At 32.9% G+C, this 21,069-nt stretch overlaps 1 protein-coding gene across 1 annotated transcript; it reads right to left on the reverse strand.

The window, feature by feature from the left end:
• Positions 1-6,698: 6,698 nt before the first annotated feature.
• LOC111404599 lies at positions 6,699-9,289 on the reverse strand. The gene is made up of 6 exons (XM_023033385.1): positions 9,281-9,289; positions 8,586-8,826; positions 7,860-7,954; positions 7,650-7,756; positions 6,994-7,348; positions 6,699-6,767 (listed from the first exon to the last, which is right to left on the reverse strand). The coding sequence occupies exons 1-6, from the start codon at positions 9,287-9,289 to the stop codon at positions 6,699-6,701; spliced, it is 876 nt and encodes a 291-aa protein (XP_022889153.1).
• Between the last annotated feature and the right edge of the window lie 11,780 nt (positions 9,290-21,069).

A 21,069-nucleotide genomic window follows, 5' to 3' on the forward strand; every position in this document is an offset into this window, starting at 1 on the left:
GATAAACGGATATCATTGTTACCAACGGAAAATTCCTTACTGATTATCGTAGTTGAAAGTGAATTACTTTTACTAATGAATAATTCGTTTCTAATTACCTCCGTTGGTAATTTTGCATAGGTGAAAATCTATTTTTTAGTAGTGTTTCAGTATTCCTAGAATAATTGCTGATCACTTCTGGCAACTTGTTCAGTTGTTGACTCCATTAAAACTGATCTAATCACTAAAATATAAATTGTTAAATCTTTGAATACAATTCTTTATCTTATGTATCTTTGCTGACTAATCTATTCGAATAGTTTTCTATGGTTATTTTTTAAAGTTTCATTTCAGCAATTAAATTTGTATTATTCTATTTTCTTAGATAATACATGCAATTCTTTTGTTATGTAGAGAATAGATTAGTCAGAGATCACTGAATGCATTGCTTGTTCCCTTTAGCTTGTAACTTTGTTTTATTTTGTAGCACTAATTTTGCATGAAAACTCCAGGAAGTTTGAGCTTAGCAAGAATGTATAACAAACTTCATGATGCTGTTTTGGCTTGTAATTTAACTATGATAGTGTATCACATGCAGTTTTTGAAATGTGCAAACCAACCCTTGTTTGCTCCTTAAAATATTATTTTGTAATTTTTCTTAGTCTGTAAATTAGATTATGTACAGATTATGTATATAGGACGGCTTTCAATGCTCTTGTTATACCAGTTTAAGATTTTGATGCAATTGTGAACAAGTAAATTGAAATTTTTTTTTCTATTTTTTTTTGTTTTTTGTTTTTTTTAAATTAATTAATGTACATAATTTATGGTTCTCAATACACTATTTTTGCAATGTTGTTTCCTTGAAACATTTAGCAACGTATGCTTAAATTTGATGTAACTAACGTTTAACACAAATATTATTTTTATCTACACCATTATGTAGTCAATTACACTAAGGCACATACCTTGCACATGCATTTCACTAATCTATGAAAAGGGACACTGTTCCTTACTTGTTCATGCTAGCTTGGCCATCGGTGAAGTCACAAGTTGGCTTCTAAATAGTATGTTTTCTGGTCGTGGATTGGTCTCTTTGAGATAGCTAGGTTGCTAGCCAACTGCAGGAACACAAGATCCAAAGTAATTCTTTTATTAATAAAGTAAATAATGAAGTCACCTATTAATGGTAGTTGGCTTACAATTTATCATAGAATGAAAGGGCAAAACAATTACTACTGTAGTTAATGTATAATGGGCACTATCATTATAAGCTGCCTTCAGAGCTAAAATATCGGACCACAAAATTTCAATTTTACTCTTGAGACCACCTTCAAAAACTTCACACACAAGTTTTTACATAATAAAGTAACACCTCACCACTAGACCGTTTTGAAAACTTGACACATATTGCCAAAGATATTATATATATTTGTAACATACTACGGGCATACCACATCTAAATGTAATAGTTTTCTATTCACTTATATATGTTGCTTTTAACATTTACATTTTACATTTTTTTAAAAACTAAAATTAGTTAGGATTAGTACATGTTTGTGCAAGATTATAATTGTTGTAATATTACCCAAATTTCACTAGGTATTAGAGTCCCAGTTGAGGAAGTCTTGAAGAGATCAAAATTATAGATCGAGAAGAAAAGTCATCGCATTTTTGCTAGTCTACTACTAGCTAGATGCTCGAGTGATACCAGAAATTTTCAACAGAATGTTCTAACCTGCGTTATGCTTGACAGGGCGGGCTGTTGCCCACCAATCGCTCGCTTGTCGCTCAAGCGATAGGGATTCCCGAATTTGCATTTTAAAGCATTTTGGACTCCTATTTAACTACAATTTGCTTTGAAGAATTTTATATATATAAGCCACGACTAGTAATTTTCCCACATCATTCATACAATATCGTGAGAGCTTTAGACATTAATTGAGAGCATTGAGATTTTGTTGTAAATAAAATTGCTATTGATTGTAGTGGATTTCTCCTTTTCTGCCTGTGATTTTTTTAGTCTTGGGTTTCCACGCAAATCTTGGTGTTCTTAATCTTGCTCTTATTTATTTTATTATAGTCATAATCCTTTTGGTCAAATTCATAACAAGTGGTATCAGAACAAATGTTGATTGTTCTACGTGGCAAAGATAAAGTATGATATTTTGTTATTTGATCAAAAAATGAGATTTACTTTATGGGAAGTGAATAAGTGAGTCGGTCCACACACATGGATTTGGAGGAAGCTTTACTTTGCTTTGATAATATACATTCAACCTAGAAAGCAGGATTAAAAGAAGCATAGGGATCGAAATGCCCAATCCTAAATTCATCTACATCTATCAAAATAAACTCTTCAGGATGTTTTCAAGGAGAAAAGTGCCACTGTGTTATAGTTGAAGTTGGAGCAACTTTGTACAACAAAGAGTTTGATGAACAAGCTACACTTGAAACATTGCTTATATTCTCATTGAATGTCTGAACGTGCATCATTGGATATCACTTAACTATGTTTAAAGAAATCATGGCTGATTTGGAGATATTGGCTAGTACTTTCCATATATGTCCCAAGAGGGACTGATTTACAACTTGTGAAGGAGTTTCGAGAGGTGCAGTGATTATGGAAAACAACGCACCTTACAAAATAGTCGAAGTTGGTACAATCAAAATTAAATGTTTGAAGGTGTTATCAAAACACTTATAGACATCAGAGACGTTCTAGAACTGAAGCGAAATCTCATTTCTTCGAGTACACTTGATTCAAAGGGTTATAATTACACTGGCGAAAGTGGAATTTTGAAGGTGAGCCATCATGAAAAGACAAAAACTCAACACAGTTGTATATTTTACAAGGTTCCACGATTACAGGAGATACATCAGTATCTATTTCTTCATTGAATGATGAGAAAGTTACAAAACTTTGGCATATGAGTAAGAACGATATGATAGAATTGAGTACAAGGGGGCTTCTTGATGGGCAGAAAACTAGTAAGTTGAAGTTTTGTGAGCATTGTGTCTTTGGGAAACAAAAAAGAGTCAGCTTTACTACTAGAAGAAATAATACAAAGTAAACACTTGAATATATCCATTCAAATCTTTAGAGACGACCAGTGTACCTTCGAGGAGAGGTGTTTAATATCTATTAACAGTGACTGATGATTTCTCTAGGAAAGTTTGGGTATTATTCTTAAAACAGAAGAGTGATATTTTGGGACCTTCAAGGAATGGAAAACAATGATAGAAAAGCATATTTGAAAACAAATTAAACGTCTACGTACAGATAATAGGCTAGAGCTCGGTTCAGAAGAATTCAATAATTTCTGCAGGGTTGAAGGCATCTTGAGACACTTGATAGTACCTGAAACTCCTCAATAGAATGATTTGATAGAACAGATGAATTAAACTTTGATGGAAAAGGTTCGTTGTATGCTTTCAAATTCTGGACTGCTTAAGATTTTTTGGGCTCCACAGTTTGTTTTCTAATTAATCGCTCACCCTTAACTCGTATTGAGAAAAAGACACCATAAGTGGTATGGTCTAAAATACCTTCTTGTTATATTGATTTGAATATTTTTGGATGTCCTGCTATGCTTATATGGATAATAGGAAGTTGGAGTCTAAGTCTAGAAAGTGCGTCTTTCTTGGGTATAATTCAATTGTGAAAGAGTATAAATGGTGGTGTTCTACGATAAGAAATGTAGTGGTTAATAAAGATGCAGTATTTAATGAACTTACTATCGTTCATGATTTATCTTGTAGGGATTCTGATAAAAATAAGGAATAGAATCATTCAACTCAGTGGAGTTGAAAATTGGTCCAGGGGAACAATTGGAGGTTTCAGAATAGTCCAGCTTAGAATTGACACATAGTGATACTTCGCCTACTTTGCTTGCACTATTAGCAAAACCACAATACTCAATTGCTAAGGTTAGACCTTTCGGATAGATTAGACCTCGACAGTAGAATGGAGAAGCAGACATGGTAGCATATGCTTTGAATATGACTGAAGAAATTGATTCCACTAAGGATATTACAACATATACAGAGACAATCAGTTGTAGTGATTCTAGCAGATGGTTGATTGCTATACAGGAGGAGATTGAGTCATCGTATAAAAATTGTACTTAGAATTACCTAAGGATAAAAGGGTTGTTTGCTGTAAGTAGGTGTTCAAAAAGAAAGAAGAGACAATAGTACAAAAGGTTCGATTCATTTATGACTACTAATAGTTTCAACAGAAATAATTATGACCGTTGAGTGTACTTCAGAAAGGAAGATGGTAGATCGATCATTTGCAACAAAAGATAAAGTAGAGGTCAAAAATATAAAATCTCAACTTAGTAAGGAGTTCGAGATGAAGGATTTGGATGCACCGAATTATGGAAGTCTTAAGGGATGGAAAGATTTGTAGATTGTATTTGAGTCAGATGGGTTACATTGAAAAGGTTCTTCAAAGTTTCAATATGCTAAATGCTAAGGTAGTTAGTACTCTGTGGCCGCCACTTCAAATTATCATATGGATTGTGTCCTCAATGAGATGAAGACATTGATTATATGTTTCGGTTCCTTATTCTAGTGCATTTAGTTCACTAATGTATACATGGAAAATCTCGGCAGGAACACTGAAGGGAGATCTTGATAAAAGAAAATCAATTACAAGGTACATGTTTGCCTTTAGAGGCTGTGCTATCATCTAGAAAGCTACTTTGTAAAATACAATAGATTTATCTACAACAAAGGCAGAATATACGACCATTACAAACGTACGTAAGGACACTATGCGGTTAAAGGATTTGGATTGGTGAGATCAATGAAGACTTTCAGATTTCTATAATACATTTTGATAATCAAAGTGCTGTATTTTGACCAAAGATCAAGTGTTACATGAGAGGACCAAGCAAATTGATGTGAGGTATCATTTTGTGCATGAAGTGATTGCTCATGTGACATCTTAGTGAGCAAAGTTGATATCAAGGGTAATCATGCTGATATAATCACAAAACCACTTCCCACTGCTAAGTTTGAGGATTGCTTGAACTTGGTGTTTTTCGTTAATTTAGTCCATTGAGGCTTTTACCAACAAAATTCATGGCTTCAGCGATAGATTTTGCTGTCGCTAAAGCCACATTTTTTGGTAGTTATATTAAAAAAGTTATATGTCGATTTAGATATGATGGACCAAGCAAATAAAAGATATATAAAGTGTAGAAAGGAGAAAATATATGCTTAAGGTAATGTTTAGTTGCATTTTTTTCTTTTATAATATGACAAAAATAAATAATATAAACAAACACTGAATTGTTATATTTTTTTATAGAAATACTTTTATAAATATTAAACATTGTTTTATTAGGTTTTTTCTTTATGTTTATTAATTAATTTAAAGACGGGTTGTATTTTATATTGTGCACAAGATACTCATAATTATGGGACGGGCTTGCATCACTATAATGGGAACTTTTGATGGTATATAAATGCCGAAAATTTTAACGATGTGAGTCAACTTTAACATGATGATAAAGTATGTAAACATCTTTAAAAAAATCTAAGATGGAATTACAAGTCTAAGGAGTGCACTAAACTTGCACTTTTAATTTTTATTTCAATTTGAAATTTTTGTCATACAAACAATATTTCTAGCATTTTGAATATTTTAAAAGAGTGTGCATGAAGGCTTATCGATAAATAATATACAGTAATCTAATGCAACTTTGTCCAATTGGACAAGAATTTCAAAATTTTAAGTGTTTTCTCACTTTGAGTCATTAATCTCATGTATCATGTCATTTCTATTCAATTTTAATAATGATATTAGATGGAGTAAAGAAAGTAGAAAATCCTACTTTTTAGCCACATTTTAAAGTACACTGAAGTTACTTATCTGAAAACAACCTTTTTAAAGTTGATTTTTATGTCCAACAAACACAACTAAACACGTAGTACAGAAAAATGGGCACAAATTGAAAATATAGTACAAAATACGGATGCAGAAAATGAAATATTACAAAACAGACCTCAGCTAGAAACATCCTAATCTAAGACAACAAGAAAGGATGAGGAACACTTTACAAGAAATATTATCAGGATCCTTCATCAAACAAATTTCAGAATCCAAATAATATTATAAATATTCATTCATAGTATCTATAGCTTAAATCATATATCCTGCTATGCTATTCGAAGCAAAATTAAAAGAAATATTTATCCAGCTCGGGACATTTCATTTAAATTCTGAAAGAGAGGCAATGCATGGAGGATGAATTTCAAATACTGCGAATGAGTCTATCCTTGAAAGGGAATTAAGGTGCCATTTGCATGCAACCAAAACTTGTCCTATAGATTTCTTGATGAGGCAAATATATCATCACTGGTCTTTCCATGCGTCATTGAGTCATTTATGAGATTAGATACAACATATATTCCACAATTAGCACTTTCATCGTAATTTCGTTTTTAAATTTTCGCACTAGAACTTGTGAGAAGATCTTGCGAGAGGGAGGAGAGAGAATCGACCTTTTTCAATAGAGAATTCTCATCCAAAAAGGTCGTAATTTGGGTGACACTAAGTAAATCTTGTTTAATGTTTTCCATTACATCCCAAAATTCTGGTGTCTTGTTTGAAGGCACAAATCCAGTAGTTAGTTGTTCTGAAATACAGCTTCCAGTGTGGTTTTCTAGATCACCCATTGACATAGATGGATGGAGACTTGATACTTTCAGTTGTTCGCAGCTTCTTTGCTGCAAATAACCGTGTCCTTCACAAGTTTCGCTTTATTCAATTGCACCTGTAGCCATCACTAGTAACAGTAGACAATGTGATTAGTCAATTTTTGGTCGAAAATGATTTGAAAATTACAACTACAACTAATTAATTTGCAACATCAACATTCATCAATGCATCCTATGTGGAGAAAAGCTGATAAGTAATTTGTTACTCATAATGAGTGCTTAGATTTTATTATCTTTATAGTAATTATTCAAAAATTAGCTTCACTGGAGAGGTTCTATCACATTGAAGATGAGCAATATTGTACTTGAGTTGGAGGACAAGGTTTCATCAGGCACTTGTCCAGCAGTCACAGGATTAGGATTCTGTCTGGAAGTTAAAGGAGGTGATTGTGTGGTAGCTGCTAATTCTACATCCTGGAAGCTAGAGGGAGAATATCCTTGAGCGGCAACCATTTGATCAAATTCACGACCTCTTGATTCTTCCGGATTTTCAAAAGTAGAAGCATGTGCTTCAAAATATGGTGAATCCATAACTATCTCGAGTTGTTGGCTCAAAATATAAAGACACCTGTCACACTGGATCAACTTTTCATAGTTCTTGTTTAACATACCTGGAGAGCATTTTAGAAAATGCTTCCTGTTCACACAACATCAAAGGTTTAGTCAAAAACCAGGACCAAAATTTTCAGGATCTAAAAATTATTCAGTTAAGTAATTATAAGGACTATAGTAGAAGGGAAATGCTATGCGTACACCTCATGATGTACAAAATGGGTTGCCCCCCTTACATGGAGGAGGCCCACGAATATTTTATTGTATGTGGGCCGTGTACACAATCCTGTACGCATAGCATTTCCCATAGTAGAAACCTAACGATTTTAACATGAAATTTCAATTGAATGAAAAACATATCTATGAAATAGAACACTATCACTTACCTATATTTGCTAGCCTCTCCACCAATGAAGTCAGAAGTTGGCTTCCAAATAGTACGTTTTCTGGGTTGTGGATTGGTCTCTTTGAAGAAGATGGGTGCCCTAGCCAACTGCACCAATGAAAGATTAAAGGTAACGTAAAATGACAAGCCACTTATAAATGGCAGTTGGAATACATTTTATTCATAGAATGAAAAAAGATCAAACAATTACCACTATAGTTAATGTGCTAGGGCCATTATCACTGTAAGTTGCCTTCAGAGCTATAATATCAGACCACAGAATTTCAATTTTACTCTTGAGACCACCTTCAAGAACCTCCCACACAAGTTTTTACTTTGTAAAGTAACACTTCGCCACCAGAGCATTTTGAAAACTTGACACATACTGCCAAAGGTATCATATAAGTAACATTATCTAAATGTAACAGTTGTCTATTCACTTATAGAAGCTTCTTTCTCCTGTTAGATATCACATTTGTTTTTCCCCTAATAGTTCATTTAGTTAGGATTAGTACATGTTTGTGAGAGAAAGTAATTGCTTATAAGCAATGGGTCCCAAATGATGAATGGTGAAAAAGATGAAGTTATGATTAATGTGTGCATAACAATAGAGCTTAACCAATTTATAAGTAATTATAAGTTTTGAGAAACATGCACTTAATCAAGTATAGTCAACTCATTGCATGTACATTTTAGTAGACCGCGGGAAACTCTAGTTTCTTAGCTTAAGGAGTATGATTTTGAAAAAAAATAAAAATTATTGTTGCAATGCTAAGCTTCAATCAAGTTGATTTGTTCCCTAAAATTGATTTCATACTAATCACCTGTGATTGGTTAGTGAAATACATTCTTGAAATACGATTCTCTGACTATGACATGATGTCAAAAGTTGATACCTGCCAACTACCAATCCTCAATAGTGATGATGGAAAATTACAAGCCATTAACTTGTCATTTGCACCTGAAGTGGTAGTTCTCCTTGCATCTTTTTGGGTTGGCGAGTTGAGATTTTTACTAGATTTCACTGAAAGAGAAGCATTATTTTCCTCAGAGAGCCTCCTCTCGATCAATTCTAATAAAGATTGTGTCTTGTTCAGCCGCAAGCCCAAAGGACTAGGCTCATCAAGTGGATTGCACTGCGACGATGGCATTGAAGATTCATGTTCCTTAGAGCTCCACTGTCATAGGAAAGCCAAAAAGATTTTTTTTTTTTTTTTTTTTTTTTAAAAAAGAAAGGAAAAGATAACAAACAGAACAGATTTTATTAGATTGAAAAGTCAAGCTTAAGATAAAGAAGATTCTTAAGTGTCAATAAAAATAGAAATATCAAGCCAGCTAATTCAAGGACATCTTTGATCATCTTTTACAATTGTCTTTAACTGCATGTATTTCTTTCCACGATAGATGCTCTCAACTCAACCGCTAGCATGAACCGCATGGCTTATTTAATACTAGACACATATCGAAGGTGTAGCACTTGTGAATTTAAAATAAATTAAAGCATAAACATGTACACCTACACCTTATCCCCACGACTTACCTAAAATGTGGAAACTAAAAGTTTACATAATCTAGTTAGTGGTTGCCATTACAATCATCTAAGGTGGTCGTCATTGGTGATCCTCAACACACCTCAGTCATCACTTACAGATCTTCATGCTAGCTATCAACAACTGAAGCACTATTGGTGGCTGTTGGTGATGGTGTTTTAATACGAGGAAGAAATGGTATACAAAATAGATTTTATTATGGAAAAGTCAAGTTCAATATAAGAAAAATTCTTAAAATTTTCAATATAAATAGAGATCTAAGCCAACGAATTTGAGGCTATCTTTGACCATTCATTATAATTGCTGTTTAGTGCACTAGTTGTTGCTACAATAGATGCCCTCAACCCAACCGCTAACATGAAGCAAAACTTATTTAATACAAGACACACTAAGTTTATCACCTTTAATGAAATAAATTAAAGTACACATGTACAGATACCCTCATCCCCACCAATTATCCAAAATGCAGAAACAAAATGTTTCCATATTCACGTCAATGATTATCGATAAAATCACTCATCAGTGATCACCAATGCTCTTAAGTGGTTACCTATAGAGCTTTTTGTCGGTTATCAACAACCAAATCACAATTAATGGTTGCTGACAATGTCATCTATGTATGTTGGTCATCATGGAAGGAGAATCATCTGTGATGATCATTTGTCCATTAACTTTTTATTATTTTTTTCTTAAGGACTCCATCAACCATCTTATCTGAGACTACTCAATTTGATTGAGCCGCTTCTGCTATATAGAAGCCAATTTTTAAAATAATACTTCTTAGAATATCTTTAATTTTCTTATTGTTGTTATACTTTTTTTTTTTTTACTTCTAATTCTATTATTATTATTATTATTTTAAAGAGCACAAAAGGAATACAATCTACCAAAGATTTAAAATAATATTACTGGGGTTCTCCCAATAATTAAAAAGTGTAGCATGCCAAAATCGAACTGAGGTTTGTGATGGTGGAGGAACTGGATCTTAAAAAAGTGTTACGAATTCTAAAGATCAGTTAGAAACTAACAGATAATAATAGTGACTAAATACCCAAAATCAACTATGAAAAAAAAGATTAAAAAACTTCAAAAAATGACCAAAAAGACAAAACCCAAACTTGGTTGACAACAGATGGTTGTTAGCATATCTCCCTAATTATATTGATTGACTCCATGATTTGGTCAATTTCCACGATTTATGTAATTGTATAATTAGAGCATGATTTGTGTAATTGTATAATTAGAGCATGATTTGTGTAATTAGCATTAATTACTTACCTTATGTGCTTGCCTCTTTCACCTATAAAAGGAAGGCTCTTGTACAGTTTATTTATCACAGAATATAGAAGTTATTCACAATTCTACATCTATTCTCTTAGTTTCAACATGGTATCAAAGCCATTTTTGTTTCTTGACCTCTAGTTGGTGCCTTTTTTTTTTTATTTTATTTTACCCATTCCGTCGCTCTGTCACCAATTCTAGCCTTCGTTCATCGATTATTTTGGTATTCTAACACCATAAATCGATCATGTTGCTCCAGAGCTTTCGTTTGGTGCAAAAATATTCCGATCCAACATCGCCACATCTATTGCTACTCGTCGTCATCTTCGACGACCTTCCAGCTAGTTTTTCGTGCTCATTCCATCAGCGCTGTCTTTTTGCTCTAACTCGGTTAACATTATCATTTTTCTCTTATGGCTTCTTCATATGATGTTGCTCGTCCTATAGAGATTGTTTTGAATGGCTCCAACTACAATGCTTGGGTCCAACAAATGTCAGTTTTTCTAATTAGTCGGAGATTATGGCATTTTGTGACTGGAACAAAACAAAAATCCACAAAAACTGACAAGCAATCCATAAAGAAGTTTGATAAGGCCTTTGATAAATGGGAAAGTACTCACTGTAAGATCCTTTCCTGATTTATTAATACATTAGCCCCTTCCATTTAGAGTCTACTCTCTAAGTTCCAGAATGCCAAACTTTCTTGGGATTTTTTGGCGAAACGTTATAACTGTGGTACTGATGCTGCTCTAGAGTTTCAAGTGAAGACAAGTTTTCCCAAATGCGTTAGGAACCCGGACAGTCTATCGCTGAGTTTCATGCTTACATTAGTAGCATTTGGGATCAGCTTTCTCAAGTTGACCCCACTTTTTCTGATGATAATTTGGTTCAGCTTTTCACTGAATATTGTGATCGTTGTAAGTTCATGTATTTTATGATGCATATTCAGAATGAATTTGAGAATACTCGGGCATCTTTGTTCCATCGATCTCTTCTTTCTACACTTGAGGTTGCCCTTACGAAGCTAATTTATGAGGAAACACGACAACAAACTCGTCGGGTTCATTCTACTGATATGGTCTTGGCTACTGCTCCATCTAGCTCATCTACTCCGGCCACTCCTGTTGCAGGTGTTGCTTCTTCTAAATCACAACATTTCAATGGCAAATGCCACTATTGTAAGGAAGATGGCCACCATATTTCTGATTGTCCTAAGAAGAAGGCTAAGGATGCTAGAGATGCTCTTAAGGCTAATGCATCTTACTCTTCCAAGCCTGTTGTTGCTGTGTCCACCACTCCTCGGTTTCTGATTTCTCTTCTGCACCTTCCTTGTCATCACTTTTTGTAGCTGACATTGAGGCAATTATCACCCAGGTCCTATCCGGTACTTCTATTGCTTTATCAGTCTCCACGTGTAACTCTACATCTTGGTTTTTTGATTCTACCTATTGCAATCATATGACCTCTGATTCCTCTTTAGTTATACATAGGAAGTCTTTAAATCCCGTTCCTTGAGGTTATACTGCTGATGGTTAACATTGTCTATTAGTCATTTTGATCACGTTTCTACTCCTACCCTTTTGTATCTGACACAGATGTTGTGCCTGACTTGTCTCTAAATCTCCTTTTTGTTGGTCAACTTGTTGAAAGTGGTTTTATCTTAATCTTTTCTCACAAAGGGTGTGATGTGTAGGATCCGAAGACAAGCTAGCTAGTTGGGGCCGAGCGTAAAGTTGGTCGCCTTTTTAGCTTATATCTTTGCATTTGCCTCGTTCTCGTTTTCCTCAATCTCTTAGTGCTGCTGTGCCTTCCAGCATTTGGCATTCTCGTCTTGGTCATACATCTTTATCTCATGTTTAGTCTTTAACTTCTAGTGGTTGCTTAGGCAATGTTAAATTTGAACATTTTGATTGTGTGTTTTGCCAACTTCGGAAACAAAAAGCTTTACCTTTTAATGAAAGTAATTATTTATCTTCTGCACCTTTTGATTTGGTTCATTCTAATATTTGGGGACCTGTTCCAATCTCTACTAGGGGCGGGTCTCGTTACTTTGTTATTTTTGTCGATGATTATTCTTGGTATACATGAATTTATCTTTTGAATGATCGCACTGGGTTACTTAATGCTTTTCGTGATTTTAAGCAGATGATAAAAATTCAGTTTGATTGCACCATTAAAGTCTTTCAGTCTGATAATGCCATGGAGTATAGTTCAGCCTCTTTTCTTGAAGAACTTCAAGAGGCAAGCACTTTTTCCCATCGATCCTATCCCTATACCTCCCAACAGATGGTCGTGTAGAACCTAAGCATCGTCACATTCTTAACACTGTTCGCTCTCAACTTCTCTCTGCTTTCCTCTCGAAATTCTCTTGGGGAGAAGCTGCCCTTACAGCTATTTACACTATTAATTGAGTTCATATGAGGTTTTCTATAGAAAGGTACTCGATTATTCTCTTCTTAAAGTGTTTGGTTGTGCTTGCTTTGTCTTACTTCCACCTCATGAACGTGCGAAACTTGAACCTCGTTCTCGTCTCTATTGCTTTCTTGGTTATGGGATAGAACACAAGGGTTATCAGTGCTACGACCCCATAGCCAAGCGTCTTCGAGTCTCTCGACATGTTCAGTTTTGGGAACACAAAGTGTTCACTAGTATCTTTCCACTTTCATCAGATTGTCTCTTATACTCTCCCATTTTCACTAACCCTGCCATAGACCTCTTTCCAAATTTTTCCTCTAATGCAGGTCATGTCAACTCATCTGGTGATTACTCCACACCTGCCTCTCAAAAAATTGGATCGTCTGATGATCATGCTATTGCATCCACCCCTCTCGAGTCCTTTGATTTGAATGTTCGTCATTCTAGTAGGGTAAGAACACCTCCTTCCCATCTTAGTGATTAGCATTATTTTTCTACTCTTGACTCTCTTCATGAGCCTCACAATTATCTTGAAGCTTGTTCTGACCCTGTTTGGCAGTAAGCTATGTCTAAAGAACTTGATGCTCTTCATAAAACTCATACTTGGGATCTAGTTGACTTGCCTCCTGGAAAGACTGTAATTGGGAACAAATGGGTGTATAAGAAGAAAATGAACTCCGATGGTTCTAAAGTAAGACAAAAAGCTCGTTTAGTGTCAAAGGGCTTTACTCAGGAGTTTGGCATTGACTACAAGGAAACATTTGCCTCTGTTGCTCGTATTACCTCCGTCCGTTCTCTTTTTGGCTGTTGCCTCTACACGTCGATGGCCTTTATTTCACATGGATGTCAAGAATGCCTTCTTACATGATGATTTGGCTGAGGAGTTCTATATGGAGCCTTCTCCAGGGTATCCTCACCATGTGGGAGAGCAAGAAAAATTACATTTGTATCTTATTTGATGAAAAAATATTCGGATTAAAAAACTTAGATTATCCATATATAGACCTAACAAATAGAAGATATAAAAACAGTGCATAGGAGATATATGCTGAAAGTAATTTTTACTTGCATTTTTCTACCATGATATGACGAAAATAAATAATACAAATAAACAGTGAATTGTTATATTTTGTTATGTAATCCGTTTCTCAAATATTACATATAGTTGTATTAAATTTTTTTCTTTATGTTTATTTATTAATTGAAAGATGGTTTGTACATTAAATTGCACACAGGATACTCAAAATTTTAGAACGGACCTGCATTACTATAATGGGAACTTTTGACGGTACATAAATGGCTAGAATGTTAATGGTGTGAATTATGTTTAACATGTATTAAGTCTATACGACCTACAAGCTAATAATCTAAAAAACCTTTGTTAAACCATATTTTGGACATTCCTTGACACGATCCATCCTGAATCACCCTAGTGGACCCGAAATGTGACTTATGCCGATGATAGATGCTAACTAGATGCCAAATCTATCACTAAGGCTAACTAAAAGTTATTTCAAAAAATGCAATAAGATCAAATGCTTATGTAAAACATAATGCAATGGGTACAAAATATTTACTTCGTGCTTTATCAATATGAGTTATAATGTTCAACATGTCGTGTGGCTCTCATTCCAAAATCATTAGGCTCTTCCAACTAAAAAGAATCAAATGCGACCTGTAGGAAAATTACGGGAAAATATATGAGTTGATAGCGAAGTGAGTGCAGAAGCTCAAAAATAATTATACTTTTTCATTTTTATCAAAAATCGAGTTCACATCATTGATAACTCAAAAGATAACATCATATAACTATAGCCAAAAGTGAAATATTCACATATGGTCGTAAAATATCATCCCAAAATCATGATATAAATATAAGCCAGTAATTATGCTATAATCTCATCACATCAAATGTACTAAAAAATCCACAAAAAATGTACCCTCTTATTAAAATCTGTAATTCGCCCCTCCCTCGGGCTAAGAACTTTCGCCACGGGCCTTTGGCTCCTCTGTGAACGAAAGCGGGTCTCAAGACCTCTGCTAATCAATTCTAGAACACGGTCAAGGTCTCTTAGTGAACTATATATACACGATCACGACCCCTTCATCCCCACTCGACCCCTCAGTGTAGTATAGAACACGACCAAGACCCCTCTATGAACTAGAAAAAATACATAATCATAGGTACTTTTCTGGTCGATCTCAACATCACATATGTCTATCATATCAAGTCATAAATGTACGCCAAGAAATCTTTGAAATTCCAGATGAATCAAAACGAAAGAGATGTCTGTAGTTATCATAAAATTGAACACATAATTGCACATATACTTAATTTATAAACACTTTAAAAATATTTAAGTTTTTCCACAGAACTATGTTCGCAAAAATCAACTCAGTTTGTAAGCTGTCTCGATGTCCATATCGCCGCCTGAAAGATGATATAATTTTTAAATCAACAATTAATTATTTTAAGTAATTTTAATAATTAAATAGGCGATATCCAAACTTAATCATTTCACGTTTAAGCGATTTCTAAAGTCTCTTTAATCACTAAAACTAGTTTTTCTTTCATATTACTCAATTTCATAGTTTATTATACTTAATCCCTTCAATAAAATTGAATTTAATCTGACAATCTAACAACTATAAAATCAAACATAACTTGATAATAAGTAACTTTTTACTTACCTTTCAAAATTGAGGAATGCAAGCCTAATAATGTAGACCACTTATTTTCTAACGACATAGGTGAACTTTCCTTTTTCTTTTTTTTTCTTCCTCTTCTCCTTCTTTTTTTTTTCTTTTTCCTTTCTCTTTTCCTTTCCTCTTTTCTCTCTGCCTCGTTTCTTTCTAGTGTGTGTAGTGTGTTTTTAAATGGATTTGGCCCCAAATGGACTGATATACAACAATGAATCCACCGCCTAATTATTATTATTATTATTATTATTATTATTATTATTATTATTATTATTATTATTATTATTTTCTTTTGGCTTGACATCTTTGACCTTTTTTTGACTTATTTTAAATTAAGACATTACAAAATTCACCCACCTAAAAGAATTTCGTTCTCGAAATTCTATTAACTCAGATTCGCACATGTAATATATATGGAGAACACATTTCATCCCCACTTGTCATAATGCCTCATCTATTGAATGATTACTCCAACAAACTTTTAGTCCCAAAATTTAATCTTTCCTATCATTCCTTTAATAACTTCCTAAGAGCCAATATACGATATTCTCATCTTTTCCTTTTCCCAACCCACAGTTATTTTCCAATTTGAAGTTCAAGATATTACTTTTAATAATCTCAAAATCTTCATCTTACGTCAAATTTAAACTATCCTCTAATCAAATTCTTTTCCATAACCATAGTTACATAATAAGATCAAATAGCATTCTTTCTCCCATTTCGTCATATGTCCTTGGAATATTTCAATATTATATATAACCTCAATTATCGTCAGTTGTCTCTAGTTTTTATATGTCAATTCCATGAAAAATAAATAATTATCTCAATCTCCTTTAATTAACCAACCATAGTTGATAGCCTCTCTTTAAAACTTGTCTTCATAGTGTCTGACATTCTATCAAAAGAAGATGCACAATGTAATTTAAATTTTATAACTTCTTACAACTAACCAAAGATAAATACTCCAATTTCACCATGTAATTAACAATAGTCTCTAAATATAATTTTATAAGTCTATCCTATGAACTAACTGTATCATTTAAAAAATCTTGTAACGTTTGTCAATCTATCCACAATGATGTAAATACTATTTTCTCTCCATTCCGTGTATTTGGAATCCCCAAACAAAAATATTTGAGGGTAACTATCTCCATTTTAAATTGACAATATCTCCAAAAATTCAATTGTTCGTGATTTTCTAAAATTCTAGTTATCCCCAACAAACAATTTAGATAACTCAATATGGTGTGTTTTTTTATTATTTTATATCACCCAATGATAAATATATACACAATTTCCATTTCCACCATTTCAAATAAAATATACCTCAAACTTTGATGATTGATATGTATTAAGATTTCTCGCAATGTGATGACATAATCCCAATATAACCAACACTAAATCATGTTTCAATCATGCCTCTTCAACAATCTATAATATAATTCATAATTCATCATTTTACTTCAGAACATATTCTAAACCTTAATATAATCCATTATCATAAATCAAATCCTCCTTAACATAATCCATTATCATACAATAGTAAATGGTTCATCACAATTTAATCTGATAGCAACACTTTTTACATCCTTAAATCCTCACAATTTTGGTGCTCATTTTTCCATGAAGAGACAATTATAACAATTAATCCATCATATTCTACTCTCTTATTCCATAAAGGGACCATCAGCCTATCACCAATGTATAAGCTTTCTTGTACATCGCACAAGACCTTCAATAAAGAGTAACCTAAAGATACTGTTCTACAATTGAAATAAATTTACATGATAATCATCTTAAACTTTAGACATAGCCAACATGTCTTACTTATAGTCCTTAACAAATATATTTTGATAAAAATGGAATACTTTATTCATGATTCATACAATTGAAAACAACCCAAAAATTACATCACTAAAATTTCAATAAATTCATCTTAACTTCAAAATTTAACTCAAAGCTTTCAAATTCTATGGAATATAACACAATACTCCAACAAACGGCCTTAAAAAAATTAATTAACTTAATAACCCAAATCTTTCATCACATTAATTTGCTATAGGACAGTCATTACATTCATTTACATGCTATTGACCATATCATGTTGTAATCATATAACCTCATCACATACTTATGGTTATGCCATATGTCTTCAAACTTTTAGTTATATCAATTTTCCTTAAGATCACACAATAATAGCCTTCGTATTTATCATGTGAACCTTTCATACATCAATATATCATCAAGATTTCATACGTCAATTCCTCAAACTCAATAAATTCCAATTTTACCATTCTCTAATTTTTTTCCCACATAAACACACCCAAATGCAAATATCCATTTAATTCTACTTTTAAAGCAACAAATCTCCCCATAACAGGTAATCATTATGATGTTCAACCCTATTTATCTGACATTTCTTGTAATCAAACAACTCATACATAATCGAAATAATTGGAATTACCGTTAATTTCCTCAATGCCTAAAATACACAATAACACATGGTTTAATTTCCTCAATGTCTAAAATACACAATAACACATTGTCATCAATCAATCAACAAATCATCATTTTGTCTTATACGATTTCTTATCATATAGCATGAATATATACCATCATAATTTCTATTATCATCCCATAAAAGTGGCCACAAATCACCACAAAATTTTGATAACACTAAAGACCATTTCACTTCAAAAATAATTAAAATTCCTCACTTATTATCACCAATCACACATCATATCATTTCCCTATATTTATCGTGCAAGATATAACTAAAAATTTTCCTATGTACTCATACAAAAAATCATATAATTCTACATATAAATTGATAATTAAGTGGTTGTAACATCTACAACTTCGAATGCCCTGCAACATCATCACAATCTGTTCAAATCTTAATAGGTTACATACACACATAGTTCCAACCCAACAACTAATAACATTTCCAACCATCAGGTCATTGTAACTACCATACTTACATACTAGTCTTTTTTGGATCTGTTAAAAATATCCTTCTATCATTTTTCGATTTCACACATTCTAGCGTGAGAGCATGTGATTTTCACTACCATGACATGTGACCATAATCACTGAATATGCAAGATATGCCAATGCATGAACTAACAAGGCTTTCAAAACTTTATAAACCATGCTCTGATACCATTTTTTCACGACTCGTCCCGAATCACCCTAATGGACCCGAAACGTGACGTGCACCAATGATAAATGCTAACTAGATGTCAAATCTATCACCAAGGCTAACTAAGAGTTATTTCAAGAAATACAATAAAATCAAATGCTTATGTAAAACATAATGCAACGGGCCCAAAATATTTAATTCGTGCTTCGTTAATATGAGTTATAATGTTTAACATGTCGTGTGACTCTCATTCCAAAATCATTAGGCTCTTCCAACTAAAAAGAATCAATTGCTACCTGTAGGAAAATTACAGGAAATTAATGAATTGATAGCTCAGTGAATGGAGAAGTTCGAAAATAATTATGCTTTTTTCATTTTTATCGAAAATTGAGTTCACATCATTGGTAACTCGCAAGATGACATCATATAATTATAGCCAAAAGTGAAATATTCACATACGGTCGTAAAATATCATCTCAAAATCATGATATAAACATAAGCTGGTAATTATGCTATAATCTTATCACATCAAATGTACTGAAAAATCCACCAAAAATGTACCATCTCATTAAATTCTATAATTCGCCCCTCAAGCTAAGAAATTTTGCCACGGGCCTTTGGCCCCTCCGTGAACGAAAGCGGGTCTCAAGACCTTTGCTAATCAATTCTAGAACACGGCCAAGGTCATTTAGTGAACTATATATACACGATCACGACCCCTTCATCCCCTGTCGACCCCTCAGTGTAGTATAGAACACGGCCAAGGCCCCTCTGTGAACAAGAAGAAATACATAATCACGGCTACTTTTTTGGTCGATCTCAACATCACATATGTCTCACATATCAAGTCATAAACGTACCACAAGAAATCTTTGAAATTCCACATGAATCATAATGAAAGAGATTTATGTAGTAATCATAAAATTGAACACATAATTGCACATATACTTAATTTATAAATACTTAAAAAATATTTAAGTTTTCCACTCACAGAACTATGTTCGCAAAACTCAACTCAGTTGGTAAGCTGCCTGGATGTCCGTATCACCGCCTGAAATAGATATAATTTTTAAATCAACAATTAATTATTTTAAGTAATTTCAATAATTAAATAGGCGATACCCAACTTAATCATTTCACGTTTAAGTGATTTCTAAAGTCTCTTTAATCACTAAAACTAATTTTTCTTTCATCTTACTCAATTTCATAGTTTATACTTAATCCCTTCAATAAAATTGAATTTAATCTAACAATCCAACAACTATAGAATCAAACATAACTTGACAATAAGTAGCTTTTTACTTACATTTCAAAATTGAGGAATTCAAGCCTAATAATGTAGACCACTTATTTTCTAACGACATAGACAAACTTTCCTATTTTTTTCTCCATTTTTTTTTTGCTTCTTTTTCCTTTCTCTTTTCCCTTCCTATTTTCTCTCTGCGTCGTTTCTTTCCAGTGTGTGTAGTGTGCTTTTTAAATGGATTCGGCCCCAAATGGATTGATATACAACAATCAATCCACCGCCTAATTATTATTATTATTATTATTATTATTATTATTATTATTATTATTATTATTATTATTTTGGCTTGACGTCTTTGACCCTTTTTTGACTTAAATTTCATATCGAATAAAGATGAAAATATAAATCAACATATAAAAGTTTGGACTACTTTTCTTAATCATGTTGACATTTTAAGATAAAATTACAAGTCTAAGTAGTGCACTTGACTTGCACCTTTCATATTTGATAGAAATTAAAAGCAAGATTTTTATTCAAGTCAAAGTCAACAATTAAATTTGGTGCACATTTCAAGAGACCCACAACTTTTCAACAAAATATTTTATCAACGTCTAGCGTTCAGAGTAGTTTAATCTCATGTATCACTTTATTTCTATTCAATTTTAATAATGATATTAAATGGAGCAAAGAAAGAAGAAATCCTACTTTTTAGCTGCATTTTAAATTAGATTGAAGTTACTTTTATCCAACAAACACAACTAAACATGTAGTATATAAAAATGGGTACAAATGGAAAATATACTACAAAACATGGATGCGGAAAATCAAATATTGCAAAAGAGACTTCAGCTAACAAGAAAGGCTGAGAAACATTCTTACAAGAAATATTATCAGGATCCTTCATCAAACCAATTTCAAAATCCAAACAATATTATAAATATCTATTCATAGTATCTGATGTAGATTTGATCTACAAGCTCAAACAACCAAATTTAATCAAACAAGCTCAACCAAATTGATGCAACGAACAATAACTTTTTAATTTCTTCAACAACCAACAAAAACAAACACATGTTTTTGGGTGTTT

Source organism: Olea europaea, chromosome 11, assembly GCF_002742605.1.
Source record: "Olea europaea var. sylvestris chromosome 11, O_europaea_v1, whole genome shotgun sequence".
In the NCBI taxonomy this organism is placed as follows: domain Eukaryota; kingdom Viridiplantae; phylum Streptophyta; class Magnoliopsida; order Lamiales; family Oleaceae; genus Olea; species Olea europaea.